Here is a 17,576-nt window from a genome sequence, read left to right as displayed (position 1 = left end):
TCCATCCACCTCTATCTCACTCTCTCTCTTTTTTCTCTCTGCTCTCCTTTCTCAAAAAAGCCATGACGGCGATCCCGCGATCCATCTTCGCCTCCGCGCCATCTTTATATTATTTCTAATTTATTTTTATTTTTTTTCCTCCCCTTGCCCCTCCGCCTCCTCTTCTCGTGGATGTCAGAGGCGTTGGATGAAGATATTTTTTTTCCTGCCCCACCGGAGTCTCCTCTCTAACCCTGGCTCTCCCCGATGTGATCCGCGCTGAACGCCGCCGCCGCCAGCCACCATGTCTCGCCGCAAGCAAGGCAAACCCCAGCACTTAAGCAAACGGGATTTTTCGCGTAAGTAAAAGATGAGAAAAACAAAATGTCATTTCTGGGTCCCTTTTCACTTCATTCAGCTACGATTTTTCGGGGGGGAGGGGGCGGGAGCGAAGCTGGAACTCCTGGACACCGGACGCACCGCTCGGACCCGCGGTCATCTGGACTTAAACAGCGTGGCGAGAAAGTGCGACACCTCCGTGCGTAAAAGCTGCTCGGAGATCTCTTCCCCCCTCCTCCTCAAAGCCTGTCACAGAGAAAAAGTTTTGCGTGTGTGGGTATAAACCCGCCGCAGCTTCTCGCTTCTGTGGGCTGTTAAATGTACTCGCTGTGGCTCCGGTGCCCCCGCGGTCGCTCCGGTCAGTGGAAGCGCGCAGGGCTGCCGGTAGCAGAGCGCGTCCTCTCCGCGGAGCTTCGTGGAGAACTCACCCCGGAATATCGCTGCCTGCTAGTTCTGCATGCTGCTTGTTCATCTGCTCGCTCTCACATCTCTTCTTTTTTTGGGATTATTTTCAGAAAACCCCCCAAAACAAAAACAAAAAAACTTGGAGGTGGATTTTTGGATCGAGTGGAGGGGGACAAAAATCTCGTGTCTGACAGTCTCTGTATCAGCAACACGGACGACACAGATCGATATTTTTCTTATACTTAAAAAAAAATCCTTGTGCCTCTCGTGTAAAAGCTGTTTATTGATGTTTAGTTTAGATGAGAGGCTTTCTTCCTGAAAGTGCAGATCCTCCTGCAGTTCAGAGTTAAAGACAAGAAACAGCAACAGGACGACAGCATAGCCAGCTCGGTCTTTTTGTTCGTCTTTTTTTCTCTCCTTCCACAGAGATAAATGTGGACCAACTTTAAAAAAATAGATTCCCAAGCTATACAGAGCTAAGGTAAGATATGAATGCCAGCCCGTTGGGTTTTTGGAGCTGCAGCGTGTGTGAGGGGGAAAAAACTGACAAAATTGTTTGAACTCCGTGGACACAATCTACTTTTACGCACGGCGTTCTTTTATCGCCGGATCTTTTAATTAATTTCACTTTATCAGAGTTATTTCAGCGTGATATTTTGAGAGAGAGCAGATGAGTGTGCTGAGAAACTGCAGGGCAATTGGCAAAGTGGCGTTTATCACCGCGCCATGTGCCGCACGGTGCGCCGCCTCGCAGCGTTTTCAGCGACGGAAAGTGCCCGCAAACACGAAAACGAGGGAATTTGGGCATCTTTACGCTTCGGTGTTTCGGTATGTTGACTGGCTGTAGCCCGTGTTAGGCTGTTGGAGTGAGACAGAGTGTGTGTTTCTGTATGAGTCTGTGTGTGTGTGTGTCCAGTTGGGTGACAGTCACAATGACCGCGTGCCGTCGCTAGGAGGCAGAGTGCGATCAGAAAATCCGGCTCTCGACTTGGACCTGATGAGTTTCACTGCCGCCCCTATCTGCACGGGCTACTATTTGGCGATCTCTTTAGAATAAAGGGAGAGTGTACAAGACATGGGGAAGGAAAGAGGGAGGGGGGGAGAAAACAAGAAAAGCAGGGAGACCCCCCCCCCCACACACACACACACACCACCTCCACCATACATCCCCATCCTGAATTCCTCTTCATCACCTCAAACCTACTTTCTTTTTTATTGTTCTTGTGCATCATTTATTTACACTCAGAATATACATCACCTCTGCAGACTTTTGACCCCTCCCCCCTACCCTTTAGCTCTCACTTGACACACACACACGCTTATTTTATTTTTGCATAAATTTTGTTACTAAAGCAATTCAGATTTTTTGGCCTCAGAAAAAAAACCCCAATCAACATCGTGTGGTCAGTTTTCAGTTTTAGCACCTGTGTTTTTAATATCGATTTTTTTCCCTTCTTCTTCTTTAATTTTTATTACATTTCAGTTTTTTATAGAACATCATTTTCATCGCAGCCCCAGTGCTTGCTTTTACACATACAGACCAGCCTGGATTTAAAACGTTAACAGTGGGGTTTTATTGTTTTGTTTATTTTTTCAGTGATGTTTCCTCCTCTAGAATAAACTACATTATCAGTCATTTTCATGTTTTGCCAAGATGGTATTTAAAAAAAAAAATTATTCTGGGAGGCAGTCAGCCAGCAGTTTAAACATCTACTTTTACAGATCGATGAGAGAGGTGGAACTTTAACGGTGGACTTAGCTGAAATGATTTTCTAATTGATGAAACATTTATAACTTTATTTTTTACAGTTATTCCACCCCCTCCTTTAGGAAATGTGATAGCTTTGTTGTGCATGTTCCGACATGTGGATTTAGACACATAATCCTCCTCTCTGCTCCTCTCTGCCTGTTTATTTCATCTACCTGCACTGCTCTAAAAATAGACACACGGCTCTCATTTAAACACGTTTTGTTGAATTTAGCGTTCATATGCTTTTTGAATCAAATCTTATTTAAGGTCTTTCGCCCTCCTCTCCTCATTCTCTGCTAAACACCCCAGACATCCCCTCTCAAGTTCAACTTTAGAGGTGAGGGGCTTATGCAGCTTCCATTAGATTTTGTTGTTATTGTTGTTTTATCCGGAGAATTTAATGCCCCCTTCTTCTTCTTCTTCTTCCTCCCTCCTCCTCCTGGGAGCTGTTGTGTAACTTGTGTGGCATTGTGTTGACCCAAGTTAAATCAAAGAGAAGTGTGACTGTGTGAGTGTGTGTGTGTGGGTGGGGTGGGGGGGGGGTGTTGATGGGGCAGCAGCAGCGGCTGCGGTCTTGGTGGAATTTACCATGTTATCTTCATGTCCCAGTTTGCGCACAGATGTCGCGCAGGGTTGCGGCATTCTGATGATATTTCCTTGAGGGGATGTAGTCCACGTTTAGACCCCCCCCCCCCCCACACACACACACACACACACGCAGGAGCTCTAACCTATCCCTGTTATCAGACAAAATCTGTACCAATCAGCCAGACAGTGAAAATTAAAATCTATTTTTTGATTCTCTGTGGTCTTAAGTTCATTAAAATGTGAAATTGGCGGCTGAGTAAAGAAGGTCAACACGCATCAGGCGGCTAGTGCAGAGTCACACTCTTCACCTTGGACTGGAAGATTTTCTTTAAAAGAGGGACGGTGAATTATGTTCTCCCGTTTCGCCTCCCTAATTCGGCCGACTGCGCCGCTCCTCTCCCTCCTGCTGCAGGACGAGTCTGGCCTCCACAAAAGGCTTCTTAAAAAAAAAAAGCAGCGAGGAGTTAATCCGGCCTCGGAGGGGTGAGGAATCGGGTTGAACGGCTCATTTTGGGGCGATTTTCCCGCTGTACAAGAGCCTGGTATCTAAGAACTATAAGTCAGCCACATGTAATCGAGGCCGAGGATTGAGGGAAGAGTTTTATTTCGCCCACACGCATACATGCACACACACGGGCACGCGTGCACACACACACAGACGCACTCTCTTCGTGCAGCCTGCCCTCTCTTCCCTTTCCCCGGCACATATGTTGGACATGTTTGTGACAGTTTTCCCTTCTGCTGATTACAGGATCAAACCCTCTACAAACAAGGTTAGGCAAGTCAAACTCGTCCACATCTTTAGTTTTTTTTATTTTATTTTTCTTTCGGTGAATACTGTGTTTAAGCATCATTTTCTAAGCTCTCATTGGCTACCAAATTGTTATCTTGGAGCAATCTGATTGGAGCTTTGCAGCTTTTCAGGATAGAATTTCCCACCATTTATTGTTGTGATCCACACCGGCTCGCGTTGTAATCATTTTCCCTGTATTACATGCTTTTCTATCATTACAAGGCACATTTTCTCACCCCCCTTATTGTGCGTGCCGCATGCCGACCTTTTATTTAGCTTTGTGTCTCTCTAACTGTGATCCACACTGAGAGAGTTTTTGTGGATTCTTCCTTGTCATCAATTCTCACAAAAACAAAAAACAACTGTATTAATAGGTTCGAATTACAGGAGAGAGAGAAAAGGAAAATATAAACATGTGGTTTTTGCTTTTCTGTTCTGAGTAAGCATCGCCTTCTAATTTCCCTCTTTCCTCCCACCCCTGTCTTCTTCTCTCCCTCTTCCCCTCTGACTCGCCAGCAGCTGAGCCCCTCTCCACGGCTGTTGTCTCGTCGGAGGAGCTGTCGGAGCGCTGCTCGGAGAACTCGGAGGAGAGTGGCAGCCTCAACGGGCACCACCCGGGCTCGAACGTGGGCCGGCTGGCCCGGCTGGGTCATGACGCTCACCCGTCTCTGGAGCAGGACCTGCTGACCTGCGGCCAGTGCCAGGCCACTTTCCCCCTGGCGGACATCTTGCTCTTCATTGAGCACAAGAGGAAGCGATGCCACGGTCCGCCCTGCCTCACTGTGGGCAGGGGGCTGGACAAGCCCCCCTCACCCTCCCCTGGCTTGGCCCTCACTCCTTCGCCTGCAATGGGCTCCCTGCGCAGCCGGAGGCTGGAAGTGGGTGTCCAGGCCACACTGGCAGACGAAGATGATGACCGGTTCTCATCACCCCGGGGCATTTGCCCCAAACAGGAGCCCCTCCCAGGTAACCAGAACTGCTTTCACACCAACCAACACACATCACCTCTTTCTGGATACAAGCACAGCCACCATGTGGCAAGATCATATCCCCAGAGGACCCCTCAGTATCAGCTTAAGTGTGAACAAACCATTCAGATCAGACAGAAGCCAGAAAGTGACCAAGACACAGTCAGAAATGTCACCCGTAGGTGTTCTAACGCGCTCACTGTCGAGATTATTTCCTCAGTGTTTTGGATGCGCTCACTGCTGCAGATGAGCGGATGTGTGTGCTTTCTGCAGCCTGAGCTCTTGCTTTCATTATTTCACATTTTATGTCCAAGGAAGCTTTTTTGTTTGTTTGGGTTTTTTTTTTTGAGACACACACACACACGTGACAGAAATCTGATTGGCTGTTAGTGGTTAGAAGGGGGTGGAGCGTGTGAGGTGTTTGTGTGTGTGTGTGTGTGTGTGTGTGTGTGTGGGGGGGGGGGGCTTTGTGAGACAAACAACACAGGTGTGGCGAGGGTTCACCAGTGTTGACGCCCTGTGGTTTGATTTAGGGCGTCTTTCTCTTCTTTCTTTTCTTTTAAATTTTTTTTTTACATGTGTGTGTTTTTATCAACAAAAAGCGTGTGTGCACCCCTTCTACAGTTCCCCTAAAATTCCAGTGTGTGTGTCTGTGTGTTATGGAATGTGAGTGTTTTCCCAGTTTGCCCAGCTTGGCCACAGTGACTGAATCCCACAGGCCAGTTGCAAAGAGCTAAGGGTGACCTTGACTTTGTGGTGCCACTGGTCAGCATTAGTTGTGTGTTTGTGTGTGACTTTGAGTCTGGGGAGTAGCTGCGGCCTCTTTTTGAGTTTGGGTGCAGAGAATCTGTGTGCATGAAATGTGTGTGTGCGTGTGTGTGTTTTTCCCTCTCATGTGGCCCTAGCAGATGTGTCCTGCTCTTGGTGTGGTTTTCACCCCCCTCTTTCCCACCGCCACATCTTACCCGACTAAATGCAGCCCAGCTCTCCATCAGCTTTCATTCTTCTTCTTCTCTGAGTTTACCTCCGTGCCAGACTTCATAGGTAAAACTGGCTATTTTTCCTCCACTTTAGCCGCTCCGCCTCTCTTCCTTTTCCCAGGAATCAATGAGAGGCGAGCAGAGCGAGGGAGGGGGGGAGAAAAAAAAGTTTTGCTCATGGAGGGAAAGTCGTTTATTTAAAGCGTCTTAACGCCACTAATTATTTGTTGCGGCGCCATTTCTTTCTTTCTTTCTTTTCTCGTGCATTTTAATTAGCAGTAGTTTTTAGTGGCGGGCTGCCTGTACTAAATTAGCTGTTACAGAGAGAGAGAGAGATGACACGGAGCAGCGGAAACGCATCCGCGTTGAAACGCAGCACACTTTGTCGCTTGAACGTAACTCGGGAATCCTAAATGTTGCAGTTTGTTTTTTCCGCTTCAGCGTTTGAGGAAGCAAACGTGATCGAAACCACCAGCTCAAAATTTACAGTGGAGGCGAGGAAACGGGATGGGTTTGACCTTTGACCTTTGTCTCTACGGCTCTAGAAAGACTTTTTTTTCACTTTCTGTAGCGTCTGCATGTTTGATTGCACACTCCCCCCATACACACACTCCCACTCCCACACACACTCAGACGCTCACCAGTTAAACTGGGTTATTAGAGCGATTTACATCATAATACCGGCGTCTGGTGGCTTCAATAGCGTTGTGTGTGGGAACGTCTTGGTAGGAACAGCTGTACGCTCAGAAGGCAGCGTTATATATCTTGTCTGATGTCGATGTCGAGGTGGACGGGAGACTGGCCGAGCATTATTATTAAATGTTGGGAATTTTCGTCTGGAAAAGGAAAACCCCAGCCTTTAAACTGTCCGTCTGCTTTATTTACACCCTGTCCGCTCTCCTTTTCCCCCCTTCCCTTCTCTTCTTTTCTTTTCTCCCAGCCGCTGGATCCACACCAGCACAAACCTCACATGCTGAATTTGCGCAACACATTCAGTCTGATAGCCGATAATCAAAGCCAGCGTTTCCCTCCTCCTCCTCCTCCTCCTCCTCTTTCTCTTTCTCTTATCCCTCCCATCCCGACCAAACCCATAGCTTTCATCGTAATTGACCTCAAACTGTCACGGTGGAGTAAATATGTGAAAGAAAAAGTAATAATCTGCTGGAATTTCAGCCGAGATTATTGCCATCCAAAAACAATGACACACACACACACAAGCAAAGCAAGGTGAGGGCTGCTGCTTCCTCCTTGCTGTGTATGAGGCCTCTGCTCCCACAGATAGGCCTTAAAACAGAAATGCAATTAATGCCATTAAAAAAATCTACACACTTGTAGACACATGCTTTGTCATTAATCTCAGTATTTTCAGTCTAACAGAATTTCTACTGGGGTTTAGTTTTTGCCTCATTATTACTCTGTTCATTTAAATCAGATAAAATAGGACCATACCATCTTCATGTTTCCTTCCCTTCCCCCCTTTTTTGTTGTTGTTGCTCCGTCTCCATCTGCTTTCTTTTAGAAACAACCAAATATTTTTCATCTCACATTGGAGGAATTATTTTACAGCACCCCCTCCTCCCTTTTTTTAATCGCTGTATACTTTTTCCTGCATGTATCTTCTCATGTATATAATGATGCTCCGACTGCTTGTTGTAAAATATGTCTGTGGTCAGAGAAGCACAGAGTGGCTGTGAGGCTCAGAGGAACACAAAGCGTCCGACTTGTGCCGGAACGCTGCTATTTACATATCAAACAGCCCCAACCGAGTAGAGCTGACACACACCTGTGTGTGTGTGTGTGTGTGTGTGAGAGAGAGTGAGGACTGTACAGGCAAAATGCCGATCGGTGATGCAAAAAAGCCAGCGTAAACGCTCACCCACCCACCCACACACACACACACACACACACACACACACACACACACACACACACACACACACACACACACACATTTAGTGCTCTCTCTCTCTCTTTCTCTTGCCCATTTATTCTATTAATCCCTGACTGAGATGAAAATTCTGATTATAATCCCTGAGGCATCCCTCATTCAGAAACAGCATCGCTAATGTCTCAAAAGAGTGGGGCTTCCGCGTGTGTGCGTGTGTGCGTGTGTGCGTGTGTGTATTTGCGTGTGTGTATTTGCGTGTGAATGGCTGCGTCTTCATCTTTGCTCCTTTTACTCAAATTGAAAAAAAAAAAAGAGGCTTGAAAATTGAAATTTTAGCATCAATTCTTCGTGGATTACTTCGACGGCTAATGCATTTTTTCCCCGCGCTGTCCTGATTTGTCAGTTGATTTCTCGTAATTAGCACAAAGGGCTGAAAACCAGTCCTAATATTTGTGTTAATGAGCTCAAATTGATACACGGCCAGTGCGGAGAATTGCTCGTCTTTACTGACCAGTGATTTCACTGAGAATTATTGGCTGATAAGCTGAATTAGCTTATCAATATTAGCTCATTAACCCAGATATTATCGCCGCTTGGACATGATGATAAATCGCTACATTTCTTGAGACAAATTTATCATTCCCATTTTTTTCCCTTCCTTCCTTCCTTCCTTCCTTCCTTCCTTCCTTCCTTCCAAAAAAAAAAAAAAGGCAAATGCAGCTCTTCATGCTAGTCAACCCACTGAGGAGCCATCCTGGCTCAAAGCCTCGTAACATGTTAGTCTATGATCTACTGATTAGCAATTAGCTTATCATCACCGGCTAATGCTGCCCACCTCAATACACATTAGTGCATTTTTAACACCCATTCATTGCCTGGCTTGGTGTCAGATCGCTCGCTCTCCATCTCACGTCTGTCCTCGTCCTCTCTTTTTTTTCTGTTTTGGCTCTGGTGTCTCTCTATCTTTTTCTTTCGTTCTCTCTTGATCTCGCTGCAACATTAGCAGTCAATGCAAATCCAAGACAGCCAATTGATACTGAATCAATTACAGTACGTTCGGTGTATGTGTGTGCGTGTGCGGCCATGTGTGTTGTGCTGTGGCGCATCCCAGCGAGCCTACAAAGAGATTTCACACGCTGGCTGCCATCACTAATCTATTGTTGCTGCCCCCTCCCTCTGTTTATGTCCATCTTTCTTTCATTCTTTCCCTTCACTGCGTTTTGTTTAGCGGCCTCGAGTGCAGCGTTTGAACAGTGGGAATGTGGCTTTTGTCTTGAAGGAAGCCTGCCGAACGCAAACGCTGCCGGTGTGTGCGAGGAAACATCAGCAGCAGGGTAGAGCATGCTGCACACTGAGGGAAAAGTTCATAATCCTTCAGAGAGGCCTTAATGTTTTCTATTTGATGCTCACAAAAAAAATTCATGATTAAGTAACTGAAGCTCTGCATATGGACAACAGCAAAGGAAAAAAAAGCCTTTTGGTGCTGAGTGTTAAAGAGTAGCAATAAAACAAAGACAAGCCTGTTGATTCGCCCTTTATCCTGTTTTATAATGCTCATAGTTTTTTTACATAAGTCACAGCGCTGAACAAAAACGTAGCCTGCATTTTCATTTAGAGAGCCACTCTAGTTATCTTGAACTTCTGCAAAGCTGGATGGTGACACAGCAAAAGCACGATGTGTCCTGACGTTTGTAACCCTCGCTGCCTCTACGTCATGCACATTATATGTAGTGGAGAGTTCCAAGATGGTAGGAGAAGTAGAACTTTTTTAAAGGTTTATTTTGGGCAAACCTTCCAAGCAGTCTTTATCAGATCTGACTGCTGATTGTACACGTGCAGTTTGTGAGTCCTTCAGACGACTGAAATGACAGTAAATCTACGTAATCCTAGAAAAGAGGGGGGGCCCTTGCAGCGAGAGTTGCTTCTAGAAGAATTTCCCCTCATCCTTCAAACCCGGTTGCTGCGGTTTGTGAGGCTGACTCGTGAGGTAACCCTGATGACATCACAGAAACATCAGCCGGGTTACTTGTGACTCCCCTAGGGGACATTAAACAGCTGATTTCTTGACTGAAGTAGGACTAACAAAGGAAAGTAAAGTGACATTCCAGCAAAGACTCTTTGAAACACTGGACGCATATTAGGCTGACCTCGGCTGCTGTGACCTTTGATCTGTTGAGCTTCTTTGTCACCGTCAGATTCACTTTGTTATAGTGCTTCTTAGAAGATGGCAGCGTTTCAATGAAATGCAAAGCAGATGTATTATTGTTGCAAAGGCGTGCTGGCTTCTACTATTTATGCAAAACATTTTGCAAAAGTAGCTGGAGCCTTTTCCTCCAAATCATCGCCCGGTTGGGCAGGAAGCGTCCGTTTCAATTTGCACATGTTACACTGTTTACATTTACGGTGGTTTTGGAGTAAGTAGACGAGTAGAGAGCGTGTGCACATGTGCTGAGTATGCCTCTGCACACGGATCATGGCATAATCAATGTAGAATAAAAAGTGCTCATTATATTAATAACAAATAGATTAAAATCACACAATAGAATCCTTAATGTGGCGTTCTTTCTTTCATACTTTTGTCAGGTGCTTGCTCACAGGGATCATTGGGAATCTCGCTCTGATGTCGCCTAGTTTTTACTTTAATTAACCTCTTCACATCCGCCAGGTGAACCACTTGTTTAGGGTCAGGGATAAAATGCATCTCAGCTTCATGCAAAACAGGTATTTCATGCTACTTCTCTTGTACGATTTCCTTTTGAGTATGTCTGATATTATACAAAAGGCTAGACATGAACCTGAACCTAGGCCTGAACAGGTTGCTGGTGACCTCGTGAATGTTAGGGGGGTAGAAAGTGCCTGCTGTTGTGAATTGAATTGACTTGAATTAATCAGAAGAAGAGCATGAACTGTCTATGAAGTGGGAAATTACATAAGGTGCAATGGGAAGATCAAAACATGGAAGCCTCTTTTTTTTTGTTTATTTTTTACAGTGCAAATCAGCTTTGTCAGCTCTGTGGGAAATGATTTAAAATGGATACAAGAGCCGTTTTTTATTTACAGCATTGTCTGCTGAGTCTTCCCGGGACAAAAAACCCTGCTTCCACAGGAAGTGATGAGTTTTATATGTGCAGTGGGTTTGGACTAAATATAAAAAGAACAGGGCATGGACAGCAATCACCACCGCCACCAAGAGACAACAACAACATCAAAGGGTGAAAAAAAGAAGAAAAATCAGAGGGAAAGACGTCACGCTGCCCACACACTTTGACTGACAGCTGATCCCTGGGAAGTGCGGCGCAGACACTCTGCCGCAGCGACGTCGGCCAAACACAGCGACAGATCAGTTGAAACAAAAAGACCCCGTCCCCCACCACCTCCAGATGATCATGGCCGGCAAAACCCCGTTCCAAAACAATGACAGCGGCAGGCGTGATGAGAAAAGAAAAAGCAGTTTGCTGTATTTACAGCGGTGACAGCGTGTCCGCGACGTCCGTGACGTCAAAGCCCACTACTGTACGCGCTCTGCGATGGAGGATTGTTTATTGATCTGGCTCTTTGTGTTTATGCGAATGATTCGACATCCATGCTGCATTTACTTCTTCGTGGTGAGAGGGAAAGCTGCTGTTTTTGGCTCACTCGCTGCTCGCTCTGTGTGTGTGTGTGTGTGTTTATTCCACATGCACTCGGCTCGGTCTGCTCGGGGGGTGCACATGTAACGCAGCTCTCTTATTATGTTGAAGCCAGTTGAAGGGCTGTTCATAAAACTGTTTATACACTACAAAGCTTATTTATATAGGCCACTGGATTACAGCCTGGCTCTAAACACCACACACACAGATACACGTACACACGCATGCATATATTCACATGTACATGCAGATGTACCTGTCATTACAACAGGCCTGCATGACTGTGGCACAAGTGTGTGTGTGAACTGGCAGTGTGGATGCAGGACATCCCTTTGTGAAGTGTGCCAGAGCTGACAATGCATGTGTGTGTGTGTGTGCATATGTGTGGAGGAGCCTGGCTCCTCGCTCTGGTTTTATGTTCCCCGCTTGGCTGAACTGCTACTACAACTGCAGCAGAGGGCCGTGCACACACACCACACACCCTATGACTGTGTGTGTGTTTACTGTACACGCACAGCTCTGTATGAGTGGGTCTAATCTTTTATTTTGGCATTACGTGCATCAGTCTGTTTCTTTCTGTCATTCCCGCCACCTTTTCCCCTCCACTTTCTGTCCTTCGTCAGCAAATTGAAAGCATTTCGTAGTGCCAAATAAAGTCCTCTTCAAAGTAGGATAACGCATGTCGTTCCATTTTTTGTTTAACACGTTTGACTCTCGGCAACAGAGTAGACAACCTTAAACTGCCTGACTCCTGCAGTCTAAAATCACCAGAAATACAAGAAGCCCGAAACGCTCCCTCATCCACTTCCAGCAGGTATGAGCCTCGCTCTTTTAGTTTGCAAAGCCAGTATCATAGTAACCAGACATGCTGATCAGCATTTTCAGCCGCAAATGTGAATTCTTGTAGGCAAAAATAATGTGACAGATGTGGGGTTTTTTTTGCTAATTTCTAACATTTTACAAACCAAACAGCTATTTTATTGATCGGTATTGATGAACAATTAATAAAAGATAATAAAAACTTACTCCTAAAATGCTTTGTCACAAATTCTGAAACAGATTTGACTCTTTATCCACGAATGGCAAAATTCTGGAAAAATTATATTGTTATCAGGTTTGATGATGCCCCCTACTCTTCTCATGAGCGACAGTGCTAACAAGTAGCAGAACTGTGTATCATCTTTTCTTCTTCTTCTTTTTCCAGAACCACTGAGTTGTTAAAAACCAAATGGCATATTGTTACGCTCAACAGTTCCAGTAGTTGCTGTCCTCAACTAAATGGTATCGTGGCATATAGTCGAATTTTGGCTACGTTTCTGAATCCTTTACATTACGTAATAGTTCTGTATAAGACAGCGTTGTTGGATCATAATCCAGGAAAACACCTGATCCCACGGTTTCTGGCAGTATTTGCTCTTTTAATATTGATTATTTGAAAGAAGAAAAACATGACTGTTGGTGTGGAATTACAAAAAAAGAATTGTAATACATTTCAGATGCATTTGGTATCGTTTAAAAACCTGTAATTGAATATTTCCATTCATGAGTTAAAAAAACCATCACATTGCCACAGAAAATTATTTTCATGTGATATGTCAGGTAACAAACAAACCTGTAATTTTTCTTGTTCCATCTTGAGATGCTGAGGAACACGCCGCTTAATAATACTTTAAAAAAAATCACACACATAAACGCACAAACAGCACATATGGGGAACTCCCCCATCGCTGTCACCAACACACCCAGGACCAGCAGCAGCAGCGGCGGCGGCGGCAGCACTGACTTTTCCTGATAATTTGCGGAGGCTCATTTGAATTTTAAGCACTACTTTAATCTTCAAAGCTCAAATGGCTTTATGAATATGCATGCAGTGGGCAGACTTTAGTTCATTACCTAGTTGTAAATTCTAATGACCATTAGGTCCTCACAGTAATTGCCAATTGTTTTGCATTTTTGATTGGCCTATTACCATGCACATTCGTGGCGCACATCAGCCACGCTTGTCAGAGCTGGCATGTCAACGGGTGTTTGTGTGTGCGTGTGTATGTTCTCATTCGTGCCTTGCTTTCGAGATATGTGGGTGTGTGTTTGTGTGAGCTGGGTGTGTTTGTTAGGCTGATATAAATGAAAGTAACATTTTTTTTTATTGTGTGAAGATTGAGAGGCGAGCCAGAGATTGGACATATTTAATTTACATGATGTCTCGTCTGTTCCCTCATTACACTGCTCGTCTCACACACACACACACACACACACACACACACACACACACACACACACACACACACACACACACACACACACACACACACACACACACACACACACAAATTTACAAAGCACACCCAATGCAAACCATCTGGCTCGCTCCTGTACGTGTCGGTCCTGACATGGTAAAATGATTTCTCAATGCTCATCTCTCTTTCGCTCTCTCGTTCTGTCAGCCTATTCATTTTTAGCGCCCTCCCCTTCTTACTGCTTTCTGTTTCTCCTTGAACAAACAGATGTCAGATACCTCTCTTTTCTCTCTCTCTCTCTCCTCGTCCCTCCCCAGCTCCATCTAAGGCTGCCATTTTGGAGACAGCGATTCGTCTTGCTAAGTGAGTTTCTCTGTAAACATCGGTGAAAACTCTTTAAAAAAAAAAGAGACGGAAAGAAAATGAATTCCATTGTTCTGCACTCAGCAGAAAAACGTGCACACACAAAATGCAAGCACCTGTACGCACGCCTTCAAAAAGAAACTCATTCTGAAAAAGGCTCCTGTGAGAGGAAGACAAAAGGGGGGGAAAGTCGATGAAATAAAGCCATTTTTTAAAAATCAAATAACGAGGCTGGACAATTAAGAAAGTGAGAACAGCAACCAAGAAGAACTAACGCGAGGGCGCTAAGCTTCATGTTTTCTTCTCCGCTTCCCTTTGTTGCTTTTCCTCCTCTCATCTTTTTAGCCTCTCTCTCAGCCTCACACACAAACACACCTCGTTTTCCTCATGTCTTCCCAGTTTGTGTACAAGTGCTGTGAGGGAGATATGTGAACCTACATAGCGATGAAAAGGAATTCTTAATTGCCCAGAAATGAGCAATGTTACAAACGGTGGTGTAATGGACGCAGTCGAGTGGAAGGTGTGTGTTTGTGTGTGTGTTTCGAGGGGTTGTCTCTGGTAGGACTCACGAGGCCTGTTTCCTGAGGTCTCTTTTAGCCCGTTGCAAATACACACACACACACACACACACACACACACACACACACACACACACACACACACACACACACACACACACACACACACACACACTATATATATATACCTCTGGCTGCTGTTACTCACTTCAAAGTTGTTAATATTCAGCTGGGAAACTGTATCCAGAACACAGCTAAATTATTAAGCGTATGAACTTTTTAGGCAGTAAGATGAACTGATGGGCCACATCTATGAGATCCTCCTCTTCTTCATGTGTGTGTGTGTGTATACATGCCCTCTCCTTCTGCCCGATGCTTGGTCTTTGGCCAAGGGCATGCATAATTGATCCTGTGCCCGCTATCATTTTCTTGATGTAATTGCCCCAGCAAGATATGATGAAATCTAATGGATAATTTATCCCCCCCAAAAAACAGATAAAGAACCATTAAAATCTAGTTCTTAGACTTTTTTTTTTGTCTCGGTGTGCGCGGGTGTTTAGCAGTACACTTGTTTGCTGTGTGTGTGTGTGTGTGTGGTCAGTGTGGAAACAGTCGCTGCTTTCCAAACACTTTTCAGTGCAGTGGCAGTCATTATTGTCCAGATGTTTAATAAAACTGTTTAAGAACACAAAGTTTTAAGGTGGACGTAAAGAAGAACAAAAAGTAACTCATTTCTTTTTTTCTCCTGTGAAGGTGGGAACGTTTTTTAAATCATAAAAATCTTCGAGAGTCCTTAAGATTTCCCAGCCTGCAGCAGAATCACACAATCATTTAACTTCCGCTATGATGACAAAATTGCCCTCCAAATTACATCGGGCGTCACATCAGCTGCACTTAACACTTGCTAATGCTCACCTCCGCCAAATAAAAATAAAGTGGGCTTAAAAATGAAGACGTCTTTCTAAATGTAAAAAAAAAAATGAAGAGGTGTGAAAGTAGTTCCTTGAGCTCCTGCCCCTGCAAAAAATTCATGTGTTTTAAACGTTTTCACCTGCTTTTGATGAACTACTCTCCCTGCTTTTCACTTTCTTTGTCAGTCTTCACCCTTTTTTCTTCACTTTTTCTTCTCCCGTGCTGCAGTTTTCCACAGGAATACAGATGTGTTTCAACACGCTCAGGACTGTAGCTGACACTGCTGATCTCTCTCTCTCACTCGCACACACACACACACACACACACACGCACGCACGCACGCACACACACACACACACACACACACACACACACACACACACACGCACGCACACACACACACAGGTACAGTCTGTCTCCTTTAAATTAATGGAAGCTAACTCGTCTTTTGGCCTTTGTGTAATTTCCGTCCTTATTTTTTTGGTTTCTAGCTTGTTGAAAACCGTCTGTTCAAAGGTACTCTCCACTGCATAGGTGTGTGTGCGTGCGTGTGTGTCTGTGTGTACATGCAACACACCCCGAGCGCCGTCTGCCGACAGACAGACAAGACAAAGGGACACACAAACACACACACACACTGTTTATCTTTGCTGTTCGAGGGAAACGCAGGCCCCAATCTGCAATGCTGGGAGAGGTGTTGAGAGAAATGAGGGGAGGGAATGGGTGTGAGGGGGCAGAAAGACAGAAACATGGGGGCTATGAGGAGGAGAGGGCATAGGGGTAGAACGCCCTAGGGGGACAGGGGATGTGAGGGGGAGAAAAAGAGAGAGAAAGACGCAGGGGAGCGAGGTAGAGAAGACTGGGTCCTGGTGGCGACTGTCCATTAACAGATGAACTTGGCCGACGTCCAACTGTTTGATGAGACTGGTGTCATAAGGCTGTGTGTGTGTGTGTGTGTGTGCTGGGGGGGGCTTCACATGCACACGCACACGTGATTACACACACCGTCTTTCCTTGCTCCTGCTCTGCATATTAACCCTCTCCTGGTGTTCAATGTAAGCTCTCATTCTCATTTTTATCTACCTGCACACACAGCCTTTGGTATCTCTCTCTCTCTCTGTCACACACACACACACACACACACACACACACACACACACACACACACACACACACATGCGTGTGCGCTCATAATTCAGCAGGACTAGTTCAGACCGGTTTGCTGGCATGGAAACCGTGCCATGCAGGGTTAAAGAAGGAAAGCAGAAAAGTGAAAAATAAAAAAAATAAAACAATTAAAACAACAACAACAAAAAAGTTCAAACAGGCAGAGAAATTTACAGCAGAATTTCCACTAATGCCCCTGACCTGCCGAGCCCTTCACTTCAAGAGACAGAAAGACTGAAAACAAGGAAAACCGCGCATAGAGTTAGACAGATGGGACAGATGCAGGCAAGGCAAAGGGAAAGCAGGAGGAAGTAAAATATACAGTTTTAACCTCCGTGGAACTGTTGCTTGTGTAACTGAGCGCGAGTTGACAGTGCAGGAGCACGCAGATATTTACAGCAACAGCCGGGGTCAGGAGGATCAGCAGGAAGGAGGGAGGGTTACGCACTGTGTGTGAATCCACACTGCTGCTGCTGCTGCCCAGCAGGTTCAGTGGGTTTGATGCCTTGCTTAAGGGCACGTTCACGTCAGTTGGCTGTCTGGTTGCAATATAGGAAGTAAGAGGAGAGCTTTTAGCTGTAACTGTCATGGGGGTTGTTGTTTGTTTTAAGATGCATTTACTTTATCCTGTGCTTCTTTACTTCTTCTTACTGTATTGCTCTGGGAATATTTGCAGCACTCTTGTTTTTTTGGGATCAGGTGACAGGTGTTTGATACTGTCGATTTTTCTTCTAAAAATGGCTGCGTTAGGAATGTTGACTCTTCTAGACTCTGCCCTCTACTTGGATGTGCTTTGCTGTGTTTTTCTGCCAGTATAATAAAGTACGGCATGTTCACCTCAACCCATCACTAACAAGGATCAGAGGTGACGGGAGTAGCTGAGTTGCGTTACTGTAAAATGGTTGTTGACATAAAGAAAAGAAGCTTTTTATAGTCAGCAGGTCAAGCACGTGTAGAAGTTCCTCATAAAGCGTTATTAAAAAGAGAACTTAATATCTTATATCATTTGCTCCTCTTTCACACATCCACAGAATTCTGCAAGGCTGTTTGTATGTTTAAA

General features: G+C 45.1%; 1 protein-coding gene across 1 annotated transcript in view; it reads left to right on the top strand.

Annotated features, from left to right (window-relative positions):
- Positions 1 to 17,576, top strand: part of bcl11aa (BCL11 transcription factor A a) — a 55,990-nt gene continuing 38,414 nt past the window's right edge. Inside the window, exons 1-2 of the mRNA XM_026189445.1 lie at positions 1 to 338; positions 4,371 to 4,820. Coding sequence (XP_026045230.1) covers positions 284 to 338; positions 4,371 to 4,820 — 505 coding nt within the window. The 5' untranslated portion in view covers positions 1 to 283. The remainder of the gene's footprint in view (positions 339 to 4,370; positions 4,821 to 17,576) is intronic.

Source organism: Astatotilapia calliptera, chromosome 13 (assembly GCF_900246225.1).
Source record: "Astatotilapia calliptera chromosome 13, fAstCal1.2, whole genome shotgun sequence".
Classification (NCBI taxonomy): Eukaryota; Metazoa; Chordata; class Actinopteri; order Cichliformes; family Cichlidae; genus Astatotilapia; species Astatotilapia calliptera.
The sequence above is the reverse complement of the archived record's forward strand: the minus strand, read 5'-3'. Positions and strand labels throughout refer to the sequence as shown.